The following is a 23,612-nucleotide window of genomic DNA, read 5'->3' as shown; positions in this document are numbered from 1 at the left end:
TTATTAATCAAAATCAATGTCTTTATTCATAAATATGTCCTCGTTGGTGTCAAATGAACTCTGCCAGTGATCTGACTTTTTGTAAGCTTAGAATTTCTGCTCTTTACTTACATTGAACGGCTACCACGCATTTGGAAAGGGGAGGCGCTAGAGAGCACTGTTCGTTTGAATGCAAAATACAATTCCACCACTAGATGGGGGTAAATCCTACTTATTGCCCCTTTAAAGTTCTGTATAATTAGGGGCGTGGCAACTTGAGTGACAGTTGAACAGCCACTGCTGTCACTAGAGTCGAGCTAGGTGGGTGTGGTTTCAGCAACTAGTCACCTTAGCTCCACCCACGTCCCACCTCTTTACACATTTTCAGTTATCTGTGAGTGATGCGTGGTGACACGTGGCCAAAATGGCGATGGCAGGCACCGCCTACTGTTGGCTTCAAAAATGATCTTCAGAAAGCTATGGGTGATGTCACGGACACTACGTCCATTTTTTACAGTCTATGGCTCCAACATGCCATTTATTCTGGGACTAGAATAAGCCCTGTCCGGGAAACCCCCATACGCGGTTTCATCAGTAGCAACAAGCGGCTTTTGTGGTCAATGTGTAACTTCTGGTAAACTCTGCTAAGAATAAATTACTTTAAAACATAAGCATAAACAACAAAACATAAAAAACATAAACAACAAAGTACTTTAAACATAGTTTATTTATATAACAAGCAAAATAAACAACACATAGATTACCTAGGAAACCAAAACATTTGTTATTTTCAACGAGGTATATGTTCAAGAGTTCTGTTTAGCAACTAGTAAGACCATTAAAAAAACTGAAACCAGAAGTAAAGTTCGGACCAGACACGTATTGCGTGTGTCCGATGAAACCATCTATAATAGTTAGTATTTTATGAGTAGTTTGTAGGAGAGTTTAGAACAAAACTTCGTTATGGACATCACCCGCACATAGACATAAATAATGTGTAGAGAAAAAATGTGTGTCCCCTTGCTAGCCTGATCACTTACACTTACTAAGATCAGATCAAATAGTTAGTATTTTTTAAAGAGTAACAAAACAGAAAATAATAGCAGGGGTTGAGATAGATTAAAAAGAAAACCTCTGGTAAGAAGGCTTTGTGAAATGTGTAATGGAGAAAGTAGCCTAAATGTGGATGAGAACATCTTAACCACAACGGTAAATGATTCACTTTCACAGGTTTCAAAAATACACGTTAAAGAGCAGCAGTATATATTTAAACATATACCCATGCTACATGATTCAAAAAAATGCGGCAATAAAGGAAACTTCACATTTGTAGAAAAGGAGAATTAACCAGAAGCTTTATCTATGCTTTTGAAAAGAGATATATTTAAGGTAATAGATCCAACTAGATATAGCTTGCAGATCTTACAGAGTCCAGTTTCACCAGATTTTTCTCCATAAGTAAATGACTTAATCTGTACTCAAATATCAACTCCGTTGTGAGGAATACTTCACATCAACCACGAGGCAGATACAGAGATGAAGGGAAAAACAGCACGCAACAGACGAAGTGACTAGCAACATATTTAGCAGTTGTTTTTATACCATCCACACCAAGTGGAAAGTGATCAGGTTGTTTTTCTGAGTCGTTTTTAGAGATCGTTGAAATAACACCTTGATCTCACTGCGATTTTTAGAACAAAAGAAAACAGACGTCCACATTCACACATTCATTTCCTATAAGTCTGTCTCTCTCACATTCATTGGTTGAATTTGCTCTTCTGAAGCCACTAAACCACAGCTGTGAGGGTGTAAACACACCTTTTAAGTTGGTCTGCCGACCACCATCAACCTCCAGAAGAACCACATCTCAAACATTTGGTCAAAGATGTCTTTGTGTCATTTCGTCTTGTTGTACATCTGTATACAGGGTAAGATTTGAAGTTGATCTTTGATTATATTTGAGGAGCTCAGATGCAAAGACCATCAAAAATAAGATGATGATATGAACAGCATGCTCTCGGCATGTACATGACGTGTTATACGTTCATCAATTCCCTTCAAATATGTTTAATTCCAGTATCGGTTCATTCTGAAATACCAGAATCTGATAAAAAAGCAAATTTTACAAAATAACATGTCAGACACTTATGGTGTTTTGCATCTGAGCTCTTCATTTGTTACATTTTAACATTGAGTAAAGCTATGATAACCGTAACACAAGTGAAGTGAAAACAATGACTGAAACTGAATTGAATGAAATGTTTCAGGTGTTAATACAGATGAAGTGAAGTTGGTGATGGTGGGAGATTCGGTTACTCTACACACTGATATTAATGAAATACAGAAGAACTACGACCAGATACTCTGGAGGTTTGGACCTAAAGATGCTCGCATTGCTGAAATCTATCTACAGGAATCAAAGTATGATGATATTGAAAGTTTCAGAGGCAGACTAAAGATGGACAATCAGACTGGATCTCTGACCATCACAAACGCCAGAATCACACATACTGGAGATTATAAAGTAACCATTATCCATAGTAAAGGGACCTCATACAAGACATTCAGAGTCTCTGTCTATGGTGAGTAAATAATCGGACTATTATTAGGTCATGATTTCACATTTCATGCTGCATTGCCTTCTGGTTGTGCATTATATTTGAATAATTGAGCGGCCTGTTGTCAAATATTTTTACTGATACACTCTAAAAAAATAATCCGTAAAAAAACAGATAATGTCCTGGTAGAAAATTACCGGTACCTTTTTTCGTTATGTTTACAAATATTTCTGTTTATTCAAAAACTGAACATTTTGTAGATTTATTGAACACTGTCCGTAGAATTACAGAACATTGTCCGTAACCTTTAGGGACAACAATGGTGACAATCAACAACAAAGCTTCATGCCGCAATGCATGCTGGGTACCAGGATTGTAGAAAACTCTCTTAACATTTACTCTCACCATTGTTGAGATTTGTATCCAAAGTGTTGATATCTCTGAAGCAAAAACCGCAGCTGACAAATTTTCAGCCATCTTATTCAATACAGTGTGTTTTTAGATCAGCATAGAGTGTCACTCTTATACATTTCAGTTCATTATTCTTATTTTATCATTTCATATTTAAGTGTTAGGCAGCTTAACATCAAAACAACTAAGCTTATATGACATCATAGACAATTCTCCTTCCTCAAGCATCAAACAAGATGTAATTGCTACAAGCAAAAACACTGTTGCAATGTTAAAAGAGCAGATCAGAAAGAAGATTTGTCTACTAAATCACTTGTGTCGATGCTGTAATAGTTGAACACTTGTATCTTTTTCTGACAGCATTTGTTTAGAAGTTAAACATCATCCATGTTAGAAAATAACTCTGTAAGCAAGTTGTAATTTTAGGTTTCAAACAGAGATGGTGATAGAGAGGCAAAAGTGAAAGATTGCAGCAGGGGTTATTGCAAAAAAAAAAAACAGATAAATGCCTGTAAAACATAAATACGGAAAATTCCTTCATATTTACACAGTACTTTGTCCGTTTTTTTACGGATTTTTTTAGAGTGAATGTATCTTAAAGGGCCCATGACATACAAAGGCTAGCATTGCTACTTTGTAAAAATGTGTCGTTTTGGGTGTGTCCTTTAAAATGCAAATGAGCGAATGAAATGCAAACACTGATCACAATGATGGTGGTTTGTTGTAATTGAAACTCAATTGTGTTGTCAAGTCCTTCTTGTCTCTCTCTTTCTCTTTGCACTAAATAGCAGTGCTGTGGTTGGATAGTGCACATTAAGGGGGCGGTATTATTATAATAAGAGCCCCTTATGACATCATAAAGAGGGCCAAATTTCAATTACCTATTTTTTGCTCACACCTACAAAAACCTCTGTATGTCATGGGCCCTTTAAAAGGTAACAGCACTCTAAAAAAATAATCCGTAAAAAAACGGATAATGTCCTGGCAGAAAATTACCGGTACCTTTTCCGTTATGTTTACAGACATTTCCGTTTATTCAAAAACTGAACATTCTGTAGATTTATAGAACATTGTCCGTAGATTTACAGAACATTTTCCGTAGTCTTTAGGGACACTTCAATCTGCCTATGAAACGCAACGATGGTGACAATCAACAACGAAGCTTCATGTCGCAATGCATGCTGGGTACCAGGATTGTAGAAAGCTCTTTCTTAACATTTACTCTCACCATTGTTGAGATTTGTATCCAAAGTGTTGATATCTCTGAAGCAAAAACCACAGCTGACACATTTGCAGCAATCTTATTCAACACAGTGTGTTTTTAGATCAGCATAGAGTGTCACTTTTATACATTTCAGCTCATCATTTTTATTTTATCATTTTATATTTAAATGTTAGGCAGCATAACAAAAAACTACCAAGCTTTGATGACATCATAGACAATTCTCCTTCCTCAAGCAACAAGCAAGTTGCAAGTTGCAAGTGCTACAAGCAAAAACACTGTTGCAAAGCTAAAAGAGCAGAGACAGTTCTGTGAAGGTCAAGAGACAAAAGGCTAACTAAAGGGAACACTAATCACCATAGTGGTGACTTCAAATGAATCAATCTAAAACGAACACAAACTGTAGATTTAATGTGATAAATGTTGTGGTAAATATCCATTTGACTTACACGTCACGTCAGAAAGAAGATTTGTCTACTAAATCACATGTGTTGATGCTGGAATAGTTGAACACTTGTATCTTGTTCTGACAGCATTTGTTTAGAAGTTAAACATCATCCATGTTAGAAAATAACTCTGCAAGCAAGTTGTAATTTTAGGTTTCAAACAGAGATGGTGATAGAGAGGCAAAAGTGAAAGATTGCAGCAGGAGTTATTGCACCCATAATGCAACATCTTATTTAAAAAAAAAACAGAAAAATGCCTGTAAAACATAAATACGGGAAATTCCTTCATATTTACACAGTACTTTGTCCGTTTTTTTTACGGATTTTTTTTAGAGTGAGGATGTAACCTTGCTCTCACTTGAAATGTGTCCCCACATTTAGTCCTTGAATTTAAGGGTATTAGATCTGGAAAGTCCTTGAAAGGTCATTGAATTTGAAGTTAACTAAGGTGTGGGAACCCTGGATGTAGCAGAAAGCACTATACACATTTAATTTAAGTAGTATCAAGCAGGTATCGGTATCGGCTACCCAGCTAGAAATTAAAAGTTCTAAGAACGTCCTCTAAAAGTTCCCAATGTTCCCAAAAACATTCTGCCAACGTTAAAAGTGACTAGTTTTTTTTAAGTTCTAAGAACGTTTCTGTGTTGTCTGAACGTTAGAGTAATGTTACATTTTACCATTTTTAAACGTTATGACAATGTCATGTTTTAATGTTCACACAATGTTTAAAACAACAACTGTTTATTATATTGACTTGTTTAATTGTTATGTGAATGATAGAGAAACATTGCATTTTATTATTTTATAAAACATTATTTCTCAATGTTCAGTAAATATATTGCTGTAGAAAACACAATTCACTTATTAGGTTCAGATGTTGATGTTTTGTTTAATTTAAAGTCACTCTTATTGTGATTAGTGTTTGTTTTAGTTGGACTCTTGACACTTGACTTTTTGCTTGCTAGTTTTTTTCCTGGTTGTGTTAACTTTGTGTTAATGCACCACATTTGTTATGAACATGTAAAGTTAAGAGTGTAACTCTGTGGTTGTCGGCACACAATGGCAAAGATCATCACCCAATCAACTTACCAATCAAAAGTCCATTCTCTCTCAATAATGTAAATTAGATCCAGCTCTTTCACAGCAGTTTGTCATCAAGGAGTCTTAGAAACTTTGTACAAAAATATCCGCTATATAATTGGGACGCACAAACATCAAGAATCAGAGCACGAATCTCAGCCATGGTGACAAATAAAATTGTTAAAAAAATCCTTATTTATCCATGCTGCAGTGCATGCTGGGAGTCCTGAATGAGATTTGTAATTTGTTAATACCCAGCATGCATTGCAGCATGAAGTTTTTCATTTAATTGTCACCATGATTGAGATTCATACTCTGATTCTTGATGTTTGTGCATCCCAATTATACAGCGGATATTTTTTGTCCAAAGTTTCTAAAACTCCTTAATGACAAACTGCTGTGAAAGCACTGGATCTCATTTACATTTTTGACAGAAAATAAACTTTTGATTAGTAAATTAATTAGGTGATGATCTTTGCCATTATGTACCAAGCACCGCAGAAGTACACTATTAATTTTTCATAACAAATGTGGTGCATTAACACAAAGTTAACACAACCAGGAAAAAACTAGCAAGCCAAAAGTCAAGTGTCAAGAGACCAACTAAAACAAACACTAATCACAATTAGGGTGACTTTCAATTAAACAAAACATCAACATCTAAACCTAGTAAGTGAATTGTGTTTTCTACAGCAATATATTTACTGAACATTCAGAAATAATGTTTTATTAAATAATAAAATGCAATGTTTCTCTGTCATTTGCAGAACAATTGAGCAAGTCAATATAATAAACAGCTGTTGTTTTAAACATTGTGTGAACATTAAAACATGACATTGTCATAACGTTTAAAAATGGTGAAATGTAACATTACTCTAACGTTCAGACAACAGAAACGTTCCTAGAACTTAAAAAAAACTAGTCGCTTTTAACGTTGGCAGAATGTTTTTGGGAACATTGGGGACTTTCAGAGAACGTTCTTAGAACTTTTAATTTCTAGCTGGGTAGGGGTGTAACGTTTAACCGTGCAAATGCGTCTTTTCTCAATGAATGAATTTGAATGAATTACGGTGAAATCCAGGCACATCCGAACGCCAGGGGGCGCTCTCATGCAGAAACTTCCTTTGTTCCACAGAAGAAGTAGCATTACGAATGCTATTCCAGGAAATGTCTACAGGAATAATTATATCACTGTTCTTCAAATTGTTTCAGGTATTTTCATGATAATAAAGAATATTTTAAATTTTTTTGTTTGACGAGTGTTGCTTTTTTAAATGCACGTTATAAACGACTCCGACTCGTTATGATTTTAGATTGATAAGGACTTCCTACTGACCAAATACCGTAGTACACGCACAAGCTGTGCATGAAACAAAGAATCGCAGCCTTGCGATTCAGAATCGATTTTAGACAGGCATTTTTAATGGGACACACGGTTGAATCGTTACATCCCTAGTATTGGCTGATATTCGGAATTCTGGTATCGGATATGAAAAATTGGTATCGGGACATCCCTACTCCTGACTGGTTAACGTGGCGCAAATATTCGCCAAAGCTCAGATTTTCCAACTTGCGCATTTCCCCTGGCAATGGTCAATTCGCGTGGAACGCGCCATTCGTGCGGCAGAATGCCTATTCGCCTCTTTACATTGACTTAAAATATAAATCACTTACGCTTGCCGCCTTTTCTGTGTCTGCTGTGAAGGCACAGTGATGCTTGTGGGCTCTTTACAGTGTTGCAAAGTTTTTACTTGCTAACCTTTGTCCCTGCGTAAAAGGGTGTAGTAACCTGGAAAGACAGGATTTGGTCTTGTAGGACTGTAAATGCTACCCAGAGGCTGTGACTTTTTGCCTGGAATCAACATTTTCTGAACTTTTTTGTTTCTTGCCTATTTTATGTTCCAGATCGTCCACCCTTTCCTGTCATCACCAGAGACCCATTACAATGCTCATCATCTGCATCATCAAGCTCAAACTGTTCCTTGTTGTGTTCAGTGTTGAATGTGAGAGATGTGAGTCTGTCCTGGTACAAAGGAAACAGTTTATTGTCCAGCATCAGTGTGTCTGATCTCAACATCAGACTCTCTCTACCTCTGGAGGTTGATTATCAGGATAACAACACATACAGCTGTGTACTAAACAATACCATCACAAACCAAACTCAACATCTCAACATCAAAGATGTCTGTCAGTGTTCAGGTATGTTAACAATATTTTTGAAGCTTATCAGTGACCTCGAATTCATTTATTCTTTTTTGACACTTTGACTATATTTTGTTGTTTGTTCATGTAAAGTTTATTATCTTTTGGCTGTGTCTAGGTGTATCTGTAATGCATTTCTGCTTGACCTTTTATTTATTTTAATTTTTTGCCCAGACCTTCTCCAGCGCTGTGGTTTTACAGATGCTGTCACTCGATTGGTCATCTCTGCCCTGGTAGGTGTGGCTACTGTTGCTGTACTGGTCGATCACTTCAGATCCATAAGAGGAGATGAAGAGAAGATGCAGACATCACCGTCACTCACTGACTGATGGAAAATCTGTTCTTACTCAAGGCTTAAAGGAATGGTTCACCCAAAAATGCTGCCAATATTTAGTCATCCTAATGTTGTTACAAACCTGTACGAGTTTAATCTGTGAAAAAAAAATATTTTGATAAATGAAGGTAAGTACACAGACGGTTTCCATTGACTTCCACAGTATTTATTTTTCCTATGGTTTCCGTCAACTGTGTGGCTTCATTTAGGGTGAAGCTGCCTTCATATTTCTGCGTAAGACCTACGACGTAGCCTCTCTATGGCGTCAGTTTTCATTCATACTTCCTGAATTGTTAATTGCATCTAGGTGCAATTACTCATGCAGATCGCTAGTGTATATTTGTATATAATATAGTACTTTTATATGGGTGTTTAGTGCAGAGATCAGCTCATTTGCATTTTAAAGGACACACCCAAAACAGCACATTTTTGCACACACCTACAAAGAGACAATTTTATCATGTTATAATAAATTATCTATATATTTTGAGCTAAAACTTCACATATGTTCTCTGGGAGCACCGAAGATTTATTTGACAACTTAAAAAAGTCTTGTGAAATGTGTGCCTCTGTTTTCTGCTTCAGTACAAATATCTTTATTTGTGTTCAGCAGAGCAAAGAAATGGTCTGTACCAACTGAATTATTTAATAATATTTTATACATGTCCACCAACCCCTCAGCAAACTGAGTTGTTGAACTTTAATTTTTCTAACACCTTGTCTGTGCCTTGTGATATTTTTATCACATAATTAAATTTCCTGTGAACTAGTGAATGATCAGAGGATGTGAATAAAACCACAAGATCATCTCGCAACCTCCTCTTCATATTGGTTTGTAGTACGGATGCTTGATACTGATAAAGACTTATTTGTTTATAGCTTGTGTAACAGATTTGTATTATATTATACATAATGTTGATTTTCAAGTGTGTTTGGTGTAGATCCAGATGAGGTGAAGTCAGTGTCAGTGATGGAGGGAGATCACTTAAACAGTTTGTTTAAGCTGGATTACTCTTCTTGATTATTTTTAATTTACATTCTTTGGAGCAAGGCAACACCGTACATGTCATGTAGGCTACTCTGTAATGTGTGACTATTTTATGAGATAATTTCAGTGTTATTATCAGGGGAAGTCGTGCGGCCTAGATTATGGCTTGGAATGGGTTAAATGCAGAAGTCACTTTCCAATATGGGTCACCACACATTGGCCATTATGTAACTTTCACTTTTGTTTTTATGATCACAATGATGGCCGATTTCGAAACACATGAAGCCTCGAAAGCTTTATGAATCTTTTGTTTTGAATCATTGGTATGGAGCGTGTTTCACACTGGCCAAGTCACGTGATTTTAGCAAATGAGGCTTCATTACGTAATAACTGTTCCAAAACTTTTCGAAAATTTGATGGTTCACCACTAGGGGGAGTTGATCACAAATGACCAGTGTCTGTCTAAGTCTCAGAATGGTGTGACGTCACTGTGATCTAACATGTTGATTTGGTGTATACTGTTATATTATGCTTTTGCAGAACCACATGCATATGCAACTTTTGGAAACAGTAAAGAAGTTTATTATGGACATGGTCCGAGTGATTTATTGTTTTCACTGAACATCCTTTAGCGATTGTCATACACTGTAAAAGGCACCTTTCCAACACATTGGGGTGGAACTGTGAAACAGCCCCCTTCAAGGCTCACACTAAATACATTTCCCATGTCTCGGCACAAGATGGCGCCCGCAGCACTGTGGACGAGTTAAGTAAAGTATATTGAGGCTGTGATAATGTTAATTGACATATCAAACACTATCATCTTTTCCAGTCGCATCAGAAGGACCTACTTTTTTTAAATAAATTGATTATTCCCTTAAGTTTTCTCTCACAGTAAGATTCATGATGACCAAATGTTGTGCTTATCTATAGAGTAATGTTAAACCATACAATACACTGCATAATGGACAGGCTACATATAATAAATACATGATGACTTCTAAACTTCATTAGCCGGAAAATCTTATCCCACCATCAGACTCAAGATTTAGCCTACACATACATTTGAAACCCTTAAAATATAAAAAAAATGAGGGCAGGGGGCATATAGAGGGGAGAGAGTTCAGCTTCCTGGGAGCCTGGTGGCTGTTCTTTTAAAATTGACCCTTTTTACATAATTTTACAGTTTTACATAGCCTAACTGTTTACATTACTTTTACATAATAATTATATTGGTATAAAATAGATTTTCTCATGTCATTTTGCACCTTGCTCATGTCAAAATGCATCTTGATATAAGAATGGTTAAATATTTGTACTGAAACAAGACAACAGTACTAAGTAAGAAAGTATTAGCTATATGTTCATCAAATAGTTTCACTTCAAATCCACAAGCAGAATTCACCGAATCCACACTCTAAAAATGAAGTAAATATTGGACAGAACACATGCTGGGTTAAAAATATCCTAATGTGGGGTTGTTGTTATGTACATGGCTGTAGCTACCATTGAGGACACTGAGGTCATGTCCTCTGTGTTTTTTTTTTAAAGTTTCGGTTCATCTTGATGTTAAAACAGCTGACGAGACAATTATCCTTGCATCTACGAACCGTCACGTGACACGCACTTGCTGACATCGCTGCCATCTAAAAACGAAAGTAGTCGGCTAGCTGTGTAGGTTATTTTCTAAACCAAATAAAGAATGCAACGCAGTGTCTCGCTCCCCTTACGAAAATTAACCATGGTTTTATTGTGGTAAAAGTATAGTAACCATGTTTTTTTGGTGTATTGATTACTATAAGCAAAACCATGGTTTTACTACACTAACCATGCACTCTAAAAAAATAATCCGTAAAAAAACGGATAATGTCCTGGCAGAAAATTACCGGTACCTTTTCCGTTATGTTTACAGACATTTCCGTTTATTCAAAAACTGAACATTCTGTAGATTTAAAGAACACTGTCCGTAGATTTACAGAACATTGTCCGTAGATTTACAGAACATTGTCCGTAACCTTTAGGGACACTTCAATCTGCCTATGAAACGCAACAATGGTGACAATCAACAACAAAGCTTCAGGCCACAATGCATGCTGGGTACCATGATTGTAGAAAACTCTTTCTTAACATTTACTCTCACCATTGTTGAGATTTGTATCCAAAGTGTTGATATCTCTGAAGCATAAACCACAGCTGAGAAATTTTCAGCCATCTTATTAAATATAGTTTGTTTTAGATCAGCATAGAGTGTCACTCTTATACATTTCAGTTCATTATTCTTATTTTATTATTTCATATTTAAATGTTAGGCAGAATAACATAAACACAACCAAGCTTATATGACATCATAGAAAATTCTCTTTCCTCAAGCAACAAACAAGTTGTAATTGCTACCAGGAAAAACACTGTTGCAATGTTAAAAGAGCAGAGTCAGTTCTGTGAAGGTCAAGGGACAAAAGCCTAACTAAAGGGAACACTAATCACCATAGTGGTGACTTCAAATGAATCTAAAACAAACATAAACTGTAGATTTAATGTGATAAATGTTGTGGTAAATATCCATTTGACTTACACGTCACGTCAGAAAGAAGATTTGTCTACTAAATCACGTGTGTCGATGCTGGAATAATTTAACACTTGTATCTTGTTCTGACAGCATTTGTTTAGAAGTTAAACATCATCCATGTTAGACAATAACTCTGCAAGCAAGTTGTAATTTTAGGTTTCAAACAGAGATGGTGATAGAGAGGCAAAAGTGAATGATTGCAGCAGGAGTTATTGTACCCATAATGCAACATGTTATTAAAAAAACAGATAAATGCCTGTAAAACATAAATACGGAAAATTCCTTCATATTTACACAGTACTTTGTCCGTTTTTTTACGGATTTTTTTTAGAGTGTGGTTAAAAGATTTGCTCACAATGCAATGCTAATAGGAGTTTATTTACAGGCTGTGGGTCTGAAGCGGAATTATGATAATGTTGTTGTTCTTAACGTCAACCGGCCCAGGAAGTAAACTGTTGCCTGCAAACCGTGTGTTTGTTGTAGTCCAAAAAAAGAGATTTACATTGGAAACGATAACTCACGTCATCGCTTACTTTGTCTTATGTACCTTTTGCATTTCATTAACATGTACTAATACACACTTACACACCAAAGGAAAATTTAAGATGTGAATCGGACAATAGGTGCTCTTTAATAGAAAAAGTGTCTGTTGTGGACTGAATGCAGATGACAGCATTTTAACCACAATGGTAGGTGATGCATTCTTCTCTCATGCACACAGACCACAATAGACCGGATTTAAAAATACATAAATGCATCAACAACCGTTTTAGTTAGCCTATATCTTTAAAATCATACCCATTCTACATAAATGCATTTTATTGATGCTTTTGAAAAGTGAACCGATTAAAGGCAAACATGATCTGGTGGACTTTCGCTTCAGTATTTTTTTAGGAATCATTTTCATTCGTTGAACTCGCTCTGAAGCCACTAAACCACAACCAGTCCATCTGCAAGATGTCTCTGTGTTTCATCTTGTTGTACATCTCTATGCAGGGTAAGATTTTTAGTTTAATTCACTACACTTAAACTAATGTTAACATGGTGTAAAGTTGTAATAAAGTTTAGTTAATTTATAAATCACAAAATTTAGCAAATTGAAAACGGACAATAACTGGTCTCTGATTTCCTGGTTTCAGACACTTCCTCTGTATTAATATAGTTAGTTTTTAACTATATTGAAAAGGCCTACTGTTTTCTACCTTAAACTTGTACTGCTTTAAAGTTTCATGTATAAATGTTGCAGGTGTTAATGCAGATGAAATGAAATCAGTGACTGAGGGAGATTCTGTTACTCTACACACTGATATTACTCAAATACAGAAAGACGACCAGATACTCTGGAGGTTTGGACCTAAAAATGCACGCATTGCTGAAATCTATAAACAAAGTCACCCAATATATGATGATAATAACGGGATATTCAAAGGCAAACTACAGCTGGACACTCATACTGGATCTCTGACCATCACAAACATCAGTATCACACAGACTGGAGTTTATAAACTAACCATCATCAATAGTAAAGGAAAGTCGTACAAGACATTCAGGGTCTCTGTTTATGGTAAGTATAAATCTAAATCTACACACTAAAAAATGTTGAGTTGTTTTTCAGGGCTGGGTAACTATTAGACAGAACACATTTCTGGGTTAAAATGACCCAAATAATGGGTTCCCAGCTAGAAATAAAAAGTTCTAAGAACGTTCCCTGGAAGTTCCCGGGTGTTCCCGGGAACATTCTGCCAACGTTGAAGGCGGCTGGTTTTTTTTGAGTTCTAGGAGCGTTTCTGTTGTCTGAGCGTTGGAGTGATGTTGCATTTTGCCATTTTTGGGCGTTATGACAATGTCATGTTTTAATGTTCACACAATGTTTAAAACAACAGCTGTTTATTATATTGACTTGTTTAATTGTTATGTAAATGATGGAGAAACGTTGCATTTTATTGTTTTATAAAACATTATTTCTGAATGTTCAGTAAATATATTGCTGTAGAAAACTCAATTCACTTACTAGGTTTAGATGTTGATGTTTCATTTTAAGTCACCCTTATTGTGATTCGTGTTTGTTTTAGTTGGTCTCTTGACACTTGACTTTTTGCTTGCTGGTTGTTTCCTGGTTGTGTTGGCTTTGTGTTAATGCACCACATTTGTTATGAACATGCCAAGTTGATGGTGGTATTCTGTGGTTGTTGGTAAATAATGGTGGGGATCATCACCTGATTCATTTACTAATCAAAACTTTATTTTCTGTCAAGAATTTGAATGAGATCCAGTGCTTTCACAGCAATTTGTCATTAAGGAGTTTTAGAAACTTTGGACAAAAAATATCTGCTGTATTACTGGGATGCACAAACATCAAGAATCAGACTATGAATCTCAATCATGGTGACAATTAAATGAAAAACTTCATGCTGCAATGCATGCTGGGTATTAACAAATTACAAACCTCATTCAGGACTCCCAGCATGCACTGCAGCATGGATAAATAAGGATGTTATTAACAATTTTAATTGTCACCATGGTTGAGATTCATAGTCTGATTCTTGATGTTTGTGCATCCCAATTATACAGTGGATATTTTTTGTCCAAAGTTTCTAAAACTCCTTAATGACAAACTGCTGTGAAAGAGTTGGATCTTATATACAATATTGGCAGAAAATAAACTTTTGATCAGTAAATGAACTAGGTGATGATGTTTACCATTATGTACCAACAACCACAGAAATACACTAATAACTTTTCATAACAAATGTGGTGCATTACCACAAGGTTAACACAACCAGTAAAAAACTAGTAGGCAAAAAGTCAAGTGTCAAGAGACCAACTAAAACAAACACGAATCACAATAAGGGTGACTTAAAATGAAACATCAACATCTAAACCTAGTAAGTGAATTGAGTTTTCTACAGCAATATATTTACTGAACATTCAGAAATAATGTTTTATAAAATAATAAAATGCAATGTTTCTCTATCATTTACATAACAATTAAACAAGTCAATATAATAAACAGTTGTTGTTTTAAACATTGTGTGAACATTAAAACATGACATTGTCATAACGTTTAAAAATGGTAAAATGTAACATTACTCTAACGTTCAGACAACAGAAACGTTCCTAGAACTTAAAAAAAACTAGCCGCTTTTAACGTTGGCAGAATGTTTTTGGGAACATTCGGGAACTTTCAGGGAACGTTCTTAGAACTTTTTATTTCTAGCTGGGTTGTTTTTACCCAACTGCTGTTATTGTTAATCAACCATGTTCAAACAACCCAGCAGTTGGGTTAAAACAACCCATTATTTGGGTCGTTTTAACCCAGAAATGTGCTCTGTCCAATAGTCACCCAGCCCCGGGTTAAAAACAACCCAATATTTTTTCCATTGTCATCAGATCAAAGTTTCAGTGTGATTCAAAGTCATTTAGTGTTATTGTCTTTGGAGAGTTTAAACTGTTCAAACACTATTTTTAAGCACATTGTGTTTTTATTCATGACACAAACACCCAAAACAAATGCACAATAACTACTATAAATGTTTTCGCCACTAATGAGAACATATAACGCGACAGCCGGCTTTAAAGGCACATTGTTTTAAAAAGTAAAAGGGATTTGCGCCAGTGCGGCAAGCGCCAGAGGCAATCACAGCCATGATAATATTGAGCTATACACAACTCCAAGAGTGATATTGCTTTTATACAACAGTTTGACGACAACAGTTTGAAAAAGAAAACTAAAAAACAATGGAGTTATTTCAAAAGCCTCTTTGTTGGGGAACTACTTTCTTCCACCACGAATTTGAAGTTAAGAACGACAGATAAACCTTTTTGCTTTTTCAGCTGTTTATTTTGAATGTTCTAAAGATGTTTTGAAATAAGTTGTTTTTAAAATAAAAATCACAATATTGTATATGTTTAATTTACCCTATAACTACATTTATAATAAGAGGTGAACAAAGCACCACTTTAGTTTAAAGCCTACAAATGTAAGAATTACCTGGTAAAGACACAGAACAAGGGGGTAACAAGCACCACTTTAATTTACAGCTCGTTAAGGTAGGAGTTACCTGGTAAATACACAATACAAGGGGGTAACAAGTGCCACTTTAATTTACAGCCCGCAAACGTAAGTGTAACCTGGTACCTACTATATACATATACAGATCAAAGAGGTACAAGTTGCTATTATTAGGGCTCGAGCACTGAGGAGCAGACCAGAAAGGAATTTTTGAAGGTCTTAACATGCTCGAAAACTGCACACGCAGAAATGGCGAAAATTTACATGTGGTATAGGTGTCAGAGGTGGGTGTGTAGAAATGGCTCAATAGCGCCACCTGCAAATTTTCAAGAGAACAGCCCCCCGCTATAAAAAACAGATAAGACATTTGGTAGGATCATCTATCATCCCAAGACCTACAAAAAAGTCTCTTGGAGCCAAGCTCTAAACCCCACAGAAAGTCAGCCATTTTGAATTTTCAATCTGATTTCTGTGCAAATTTTGGCATTTCCAGGCTTCATAATTTAACCAACTCCTCCTAGAGATCTTTTCAGATCATCATCATATTTGGTCAGTCTTAGGTAAAGGCCTTTGCGATGTTAAATTGTGGAGATCTTGACTTTTCGTTGAAGGGTGTCCGTGGCGGCCTGACAAATTTCGGCGTATTCGCCATGAAACAGGAAGTTGTACTAACTCAGGCATGCAATGTCTAATCTGAAACATGGTCCACACGTTTGATAAGGGTCTTGGCATGAACACATTTCAATGCTAATTTTCAGTTACAGTCATAGTGCCACTTAGAGGCAGCAGGAAAGGAACTGTTTTACCCTATGATTTACTGCTCTTATTGATTTAATAAAATCATCATCATATTTGCTCAGACTGATCTTAAGCCCTTTGTGATGATAAATTACAAAGATCTTGATTTTTGTTAAAGGGCGTGTCCGTGGCAGTCTGGCAAAGTGTAATGTTTCGCAATGAAACAGGAAGCTGTTGTAATTCAGGAATTACATTACATTTTCCAATCTACCCCAGACTTTACATGGTTGATAAGGGTCCCGGTCTGAACACATTATCACGGCAATTTTCAGGTATAGTTATGGCACCACCTAGAGGCAGCAAGTAATACCATGTTGTATGTTGTGATTTATTGCTCTTATGGTGCATTTACACCAACCGCGGTAGAGGCGTGAAGCGCGAGTGATTTCAATGTTAAGTCAATGTGCAGACGCGTTGACGCGCGTCAGGAGGTCCCGCGGCGCGGAAGAGGCGTTCGGCGCGGAGCGGAAGACGCGTTTCCGCCTCATTCGCGCGTGAAGCTCGCGCGAAAGGCGCGAATTGAGCGTTGTGCGCGGTACGCGCGAATGGTGCTATTGTGCATTTTGCGTTTCACGCGAATTTGCGGCTGACGCCCGAGTTGAAAAATTTGAACTTTGGCGGAATTTCGCGCCACGTTAACCAATCAGGAGCCTGCCTGCTGCTGTGGTGGCAGCCCCGCCCAGAGTCACTCATTCAAGCAGTCACTCGGAGCTGTATGACACAAGTTCTTATTTCTATAGGATACAGGAATAAAAAGGACCTCGCTTTGAAGAGTGTCAGTAAGGACTTTGGGCAACCTGGTAAGTTGTAATACACACTTTACTTTTGAGTTAGGTTACGTTTATCGACCCGCGCCGTTTATTTTCTCCCTATAGTAAGGTTACCCAATACAAACTGGTAACTCAACATCATGCACAATCAACATCAGTCATCTTGCAAACAGACACTCGCACAGCAGTTGCCCCTCCCACAAGAAGCGGAGTTTGCCTCGGACGCGCGTCAAATGCTTGCTTTTTCCGCGCGTCTACTCCGCTCTACACGCGCGAATGCATTCAAAGTGTTCAAGCTGCAAACTAGGCGCGGTGGACGCGATTTTGACGCCCAAAACGCGTTTGGTGTAAACCCTGCATCAGAGGTATAACTAAATAAACATAATATTTGGTCAGACTAATCTTGAGGCCTTTTGTGATGATAAATGGTGACGACCTTGACTTTCATTAAAGGGTGTGTCTGTGGCGGCCTGGGAAAGTATGGCTAAATGAATCTTACGGACATTGCAATGACAAATTGAGATCTTACAGTTTTCTTAAAGGGCGTGTCTGTGGCGGCCTGGCAAAATTTGATGTTTCACCATTAAAAAGCTGTTGTAATAAATGTCCGACCTGTCCCAGACTTCATACGTACATATATTTACCCACTAAAATTCATAGTGATTCACTGGTCACTATTTTTCCTAGCGCCATGGGTGGCGGTGCACATTTGTGCGAGGGTCCTTCCATCGCTGCTTGCAGCTTGGAAGGACCTATGGTGCTATATGGATACTTTTGCCTGGAATCAACATTTTGGATTTGTTTTTTGTTTTTTCAAAAACACCTTTTTGTGAACTTTTTGTTTCTTTCCTGTTTTTTCCAGCTCGTCTGTCAGTTCCTGTCATCAGTAGAGACTCATCACAATGTTCATCATCATCATCATCAGATTCAAAATGTGTGTTATTGTGTTCAGTGTTGAATGTGAGAGATGTGAGTCTGTCCTGGTACAAAGGAAACAGTTTATTGTCCAGCATCAGTGTGTCTGATCTCAACATCAGACTCTCTCTACCTCTGGAGGTTGAATATCAGGACAACACCACATACAGATGTGTACTCAACAATCCCATCACTAACCAAACTCAACATCTCAACATCACTCATCTCTGTCAGACGTGTTCAGGCATGTTGACAATTAAATTAACATTATTTATTGTACTAGCCTTAAAACACAAATAATCAAATTAAAGCAGCCGCACTTTTGCTATTATTATACAGTCTATACCAAAATAAAAGTGATGTGCTGTTATATTTTATTTTCTGACGTGACTCGTGGACATCGACTGTTTACAATACACTTTCATCAGTTAAGTAGCGATAGCGAATATGAAAAAAATCTAAATAAAATTATAGCAATCAATATATCAATAATCAATATCAATTATAAAAATCAATATACCACCCATAGACGTGTCATCCCACTAAACATGAGACGTCCGCTCGACGTGCAGAATATGTCTATATTAGGTCGGTTGGTCCAGGCCCTTATCTGTACGTCTATACAACGTGCAGATCTGGTACAGTATCTGGACGTCTGACTATGACCCCTCTTGGACGTCAGGTAGACGTCCAAAAGGGGTTCGGGAAATCAATACAAAAATATTTTATACAAATGTGGTAAATGAGTTCTGAGTCAAAAAACATAAACATCATGTGTATTTTTGAAGAATATTTTGTTAAGCTGATAAAATAATTTAATCTTTATATATGAATGAGTGTTCAAAAACATAGCACTGCTCATAGATAAAGTTCCACCTTAAATGCTCTCTCTCTCACTCTTTCTCTCTCTCTCTCTCTCTCTCTCTCTCTCTCTCTCTCTCTTTAATTAACAGAGATGTATATGCTGACGTTTAATTGAAAATGTTTTGTCACCACAATGACGATCAGTGATTCCTTTAGTTGGGTAGTTTGACTCTTTGACTTTTCATAGTAGTGTTTGGTATTTGTAAGAGTGTTTGCTAAAGCATGTTATTTGCTGCAAAGAAAATTTGTTATAAACAAAACTCACATGTGGATCTTACAACTTCATTCAAAGTTTACCAAGAGTAATACCAAATATGTAAAGTCTGTTATTAATTTTTTAAACCATGTAGTATTGACTCAATTTATCAGTTGATTTGAGGTGTCACATCCAACTTATTATTTAGGTTCATACCACCACTGGGAAGCACTTATATACAATTAAAAGTCCAGATTTCATTCTCACATATGCAGACATCAAGAATCAGCCCATGAATCACAACAGTGGTGACACTCTCTGGACTCATGAGTTTTATAATATGCTGGTGCAATGCATTGCAACATTTAGAAAACTCACCATCATTGTGATTCATGGTCTGATTCCCGATGTCCGCACCTGCGTCAAAAAATCTAGACTTTACATTTTTGATTACAGCCACGAGGTTTCATTTTCAGTAGGCAGCAGTATGCACGGAAGTATGTTTATTGCAGCTCCAAACAAAACTGAGATAGAGGTTTACTTCTAAACTAAATTTATGATGCCTTATCTGTGTTGTTAGTTCAGTTATGTTATATTATACCATCACTTCTGACCATCAATGTAATTAATGTGAAGCCACAAGTAAGTTGCATTGGTAACAAATACTTGGTGCAATAATAATGTGTTTTAAAACACACCATCATCAAGCACACACACTACAATATAAAAACAAAGAGTCAAACTACCCAACCAAAGGAAACACCGATCACCACGATGGCGACAAAGCATGTTCAATAAAACATCAGAATCTTATAAATTCTCAAAAACGAGCAGGTAGAAATGACAAAAAATAGAGTGAATTTGGTTTGTTTAGTCAGTATGTTCCTACTTTAAAACAATGCTTTGTTAAAACAACTTTTTGTAATGGTGATGACATAGTTTTAGAGAATGTACATGTAACAATTATCCAGCGAGAGCAAGCGTGGGAGGGAGAGTGAAGTTCACGTCACTTCACTTCAATTATTGAACGAGAGAGGGGGGGAGGGAGAGAGGGAGAGAGAGAGAGAGCAAGACAGTTAAGGTGGAACTGGTATATTTGGGAATTATCTATAAGCAAAAAATTTTAACATTTATTCATATATAAAGATTATATATACACATATAATGTTTAAAAAGACCACATTTTAAATAGTTTTACTTTGCATGGAGGTCCCCTTGACATCAATCTTGGATGTTCAGAACAGGTCATAAAAAGACGTCATAAAAACTTTCATTCTGGCTCCTCATGGGACGTCGAAATGACGTCTTTTTATGACGCTTTGCTCAGTGGGATACATACCACGTAATATTACAATAGGTACCCTGTAGTTATAAAATACTTAGAGTATAAATAATTTATAATTTTCCATATTCTTACCCCCCTTATTACCACAAACTTACCATGTTGTTCCCTAATACCTACCAGTATGTACAGAGGTACTCTGTTTTTACAAATAGGTACGCTGTAAGTTTGGTTTGCCGGTCGTAAAATAAAGTGTTTTTTTGTCTTCAGTTTTTTATTAATCGGGTAAGTGCGCCATTTGGTGGATAATCGCTGTATTACAGATTAACAAAAAAACTCATCACAAACACGTTTTTTATGCAAACGTTTCTCTTAATTGATGGGATAACTTGTCAATGGCGGGGAAAGAGTTAATAAGTCAGAGAGATGTTTCTGCGTGCTGCTTACAAATATCAGTGGCTTTATCTCACAACGTGTTTTAATAGTCATGTCACACGGAAATAAGTCATCAAGTATCCCAATATATAGTAAGCCGTTGTTTACCTGCAGTTCCAAATGGCGTTTTTGCATAATTTTAAGCGCATTTCAGGTAGAAGAGACACGTAAACAAACGCTCCAGATAAAGAGAAAATTATTGTTTTCATTGCTTTCATTTTAATCGTCCACACAATGTGACATTATGACATATAGGGTTTAAAAAGCCTCCCTCACTAATTGTAAAATAACCAGTAGGTGGTAGAATGATCCAAATGGTGAAGCGGTTACTGTTATGTTATCAGTAGAATATCGCACGGCTGGGAAGGGCTCTCAGCCAATCAGATTAGAGAACCAGAAAGAACTGTTGTATAAAAACGCTATACAAACTAGTTTTAACACATATCCTGATTCATGTATAATGTTATAAGCAGTGTTGGGAAAAGTTACTTCTCGAAGTAATGCATTAAAATATTAAGTTACTCCCAAAATAGTAACTAATTGCGTTACTTAGTTACTTTTCATGGAAAGTAATGCTTACGTTACTTTTTATTTATTTTTGCGTTACTATTTCTTGATTCTTGATTTCTTGAAGGCTTGATTTCTTTCAGGCCTTGCAGGTGTTTTTATGACTGAAAAGTTCTGCATTCAGAAATTGCATATTTTATCACAAAAATGTTGAGCTCTGGCCTGCCATCTCAGTTTCTGATTCAAATAACAATAAAAACGACTCAAAAGTTGGCCAGTGTCCATGAATGGTCAGCTTTCATGTGTTTTCCGGTCGTGTAAAGTGTGGATGGAGATCTTTTCCAAAACGCCAGTACAGACTAGGATTATTTTTACTTTAAAATGCTGCTTTAAGCCTGTGGTGGGCCCCTGGTTAGAGTGCCAATATATTGCGCCAGTGCGCTAACGGCAACCCGAGTTCGTAATCAATAGATGAAATATTTTAGTGCTAAACATCACCTATGTAGAATCTAAGTAGAATCTGTGTAGCACCATATTGTACTAAATTGAACCATAGTTGATGTCATGCTTAAGCACCTGCTATATGGATACTTTTGTCTGGACTTTTGCCAACATTTTGGATTTGTTTTTTGTTTTTATCAAAAACACCTTTTTGTGAACTTTTTGTTTCTTCCGTTTTTTCCAGCTCGTCTGCCAGTTCCTGTCATCAGCAGTAACTCATCACAATGTTCTTCATCATCATCAAGCTCAAAATGTGTGTTATTGTGTTCAGTGTTAAATGTGACAGATGTGAGAGATGTGAGTCTGTCCTGGTACAAAGGAAACAGTTTATTGTCCAGCATCAGTGTGTCTGATCTCAACATCAGACTCTCTCTACCTCTGGAGGTTGAATATCAAGATACAAACACATACAGCTGTGTACTCAACAATACCATCACAAACCAAACTCAACATCTTAACATCAGTGATGTCTGTCAGCTGTGTTCAGGCATGCTAACAATTACATTAACATCGTTTATAGAGTTTAAAGATTTATTATTTATACAGACTATAATCTATGTTGTTGTTAGAAAATATTATGACAAATAAGGTTATATAAGGTTTATTTTCTTTGTATTGTATCTAGGTGCATCTGTAGGAATGGATTTCTGTTTGACATTCTTTATTCTTTTTCAGACCCTATCCAGTGCTTTGGTTTTACTGAAGCTGTCATTCGATTGGTCATCTCTGCTCTGATAGGTGTGGCCACTGTTGCAATACTAGTGGATCACTTCAGATCCATCAGAAGGGAACAGAAGAGAAGTGCACAGCATAGACACCACCATCAATCCATGATTAATGTCAAATCTGTTCTTGGTGACTGACAGTCAGTGCTTTAAGTGGGCCGGTACGCGCCGGTACTCAGTATCGCCACTTCTACATAGAGCTCCTGAGCGTCCCACCACCTCTCCATGCGCCCAGAACGTGCTTTTAGCGTACCGGAACGTTAATTTACACATCTGTTTAAATCAGAGGTTTAATTTAATCCTTTGGATGTGCTGCCGCTTTTCAGAGCGCCCTTCACAATGTACGCTTCCTAATTCATCCCACTGAGAGCAAAGACCACATTACCCATACACCCTTGAGTTTTACAAGTTAAAAGCGCATGCATCGCTTTTGCTGCTGTCAGTGTCAACAACTCAACGTGGTGTGGAGAGGTGTGTGTTTGTGTGTGAAACTCCCATAGCTGCTCGGTTAAAATGAAAATACAATGAACACTTAATATGCCCTCCTGGTTTTAGACTCTGAGTAGTAAAAGAACAAAGTCAGAATCAGAGGACTCGCTGGCTGACATCCCACCAAGCCAGAATGATATTGCTGCAGGTCAGACGCAAGCTTTTTCCAATACTCTTCTGTAGGATAGTTATGAGACATGCATGCAACTACGAAGACAATTCCTGAACTCACATCTGTTATGAGATTACTGACTTTCTCCAATGACTTTTACTTACAGTCTTTTATGTACAATTGACCCAGTAGCACACAAAACAACGAATCAACAGCAAAA

At 36.8% G+C, this 23,612-nt stretch overlaps 2 protein-coding genes across 2 annotated transcripts; both read left to right on the top strand.

Annotated features, from left to right (window-relative positions):
• Positions 1–879: 879 nt before the first annotated feature.
• Positions 880–8,227, top strand: LOC129452621 (SLAM family member 5-like). The gene is made up of 4 exons (XM_073862349.1): positions 880–1,907; positions 2,247–2,561; positions 7,602–7,895; positions 8,073–8,227. Exons 1-4 carry the CDS (start codon positions 1,865–1,867, stop codon positions 8,225–8,227), a joined length of 807 nt encoding a protein of 268 aa, XP_073718450.1. The 5' UTR covers positions 880–1,864.
• Positions 8,228–12,608: 4,381 nt separating this feature from the next.
• LOC141359617 (uncharacterized) lies at positions 12,609–23,039 on the top strand. Its single transcript, XM_073862348.1, has 5 exons — positions 12,609–12,783; positions 13,033–13,350; positions 22,251–22,538; positions 22,742–22,867; positions 22,933–23,039. Exons 1-5 carry the CDS (start codon positions 12,744–12,746, stop codon positions 23,037–23,039), a joined length of 879 nt encoding a protein of 292 aa, XP_073718449.1. The 5' UTR covers positions 12,609–12,743.
• Positions 23,040–23,612: the final 573 nt, after the last annotated feature.

This window comes from Misgurnus anguillicaudatus, chromosome 23 (genome assembly GCF_027580225.2).
Source record: "Misgurnus anguillicaudatus chromosome 23, ASM2758022v2, whole genome shotgun sequence".
Taxonomy (NCBI): domain Eukaryota; kingdom Metazoa; phylum Chordata; class Actinopteri; order Cypriniformes; family Cobitidae; genus Misgurnus; species Misgurnus anguillicaudatus.
This window is presented reverse-complemented; position numbering and strand designations above follow the sequence as displayed.

Coding starts and splice junctions, on each gene's coding strand:
- LOC129452621 (XM_073862349.1), top strand. CDS start 1,865: ATGTCTTTGTGTCATTTCGTCTTGTTGTACATCTGTATACAGG. Junction 1,908..2,246: donor GTTGTACATCTGTATACAGG/GTAAGATTTGAA, acceptor GAAATGTTTCAG/GTGTTAATACAGATGAAGTG. Junction 2,562..7,601: donor ATTCAGAGTCTCTGTCTATG/GTGAGTAAATAA, acceptor TTTATGTTCCAG/ATCGTCCACCCTTTCCTGTC.
- LOC141359617 (XM_073862348.1), top strand. CDS start 12,744: ATGTCTCTGTGTTTCATCTTGTTGTACATCTCTATGCAGG. Junction 13,351..22,250: donor ATTCAGGGTCTCTGTTTATG/GTAAGTATAAAT, acceptor CGTTTTTTCCAG/CTCGTCTGCCAGTTCCTGTC. Junction 22,868..22,932: donor CAGAAGGGAACAGAAGAGAA/GTGCACAGCATA, acceptor GGTGACTGACAG/TCAGTGCTTTAAGTGGGCCG.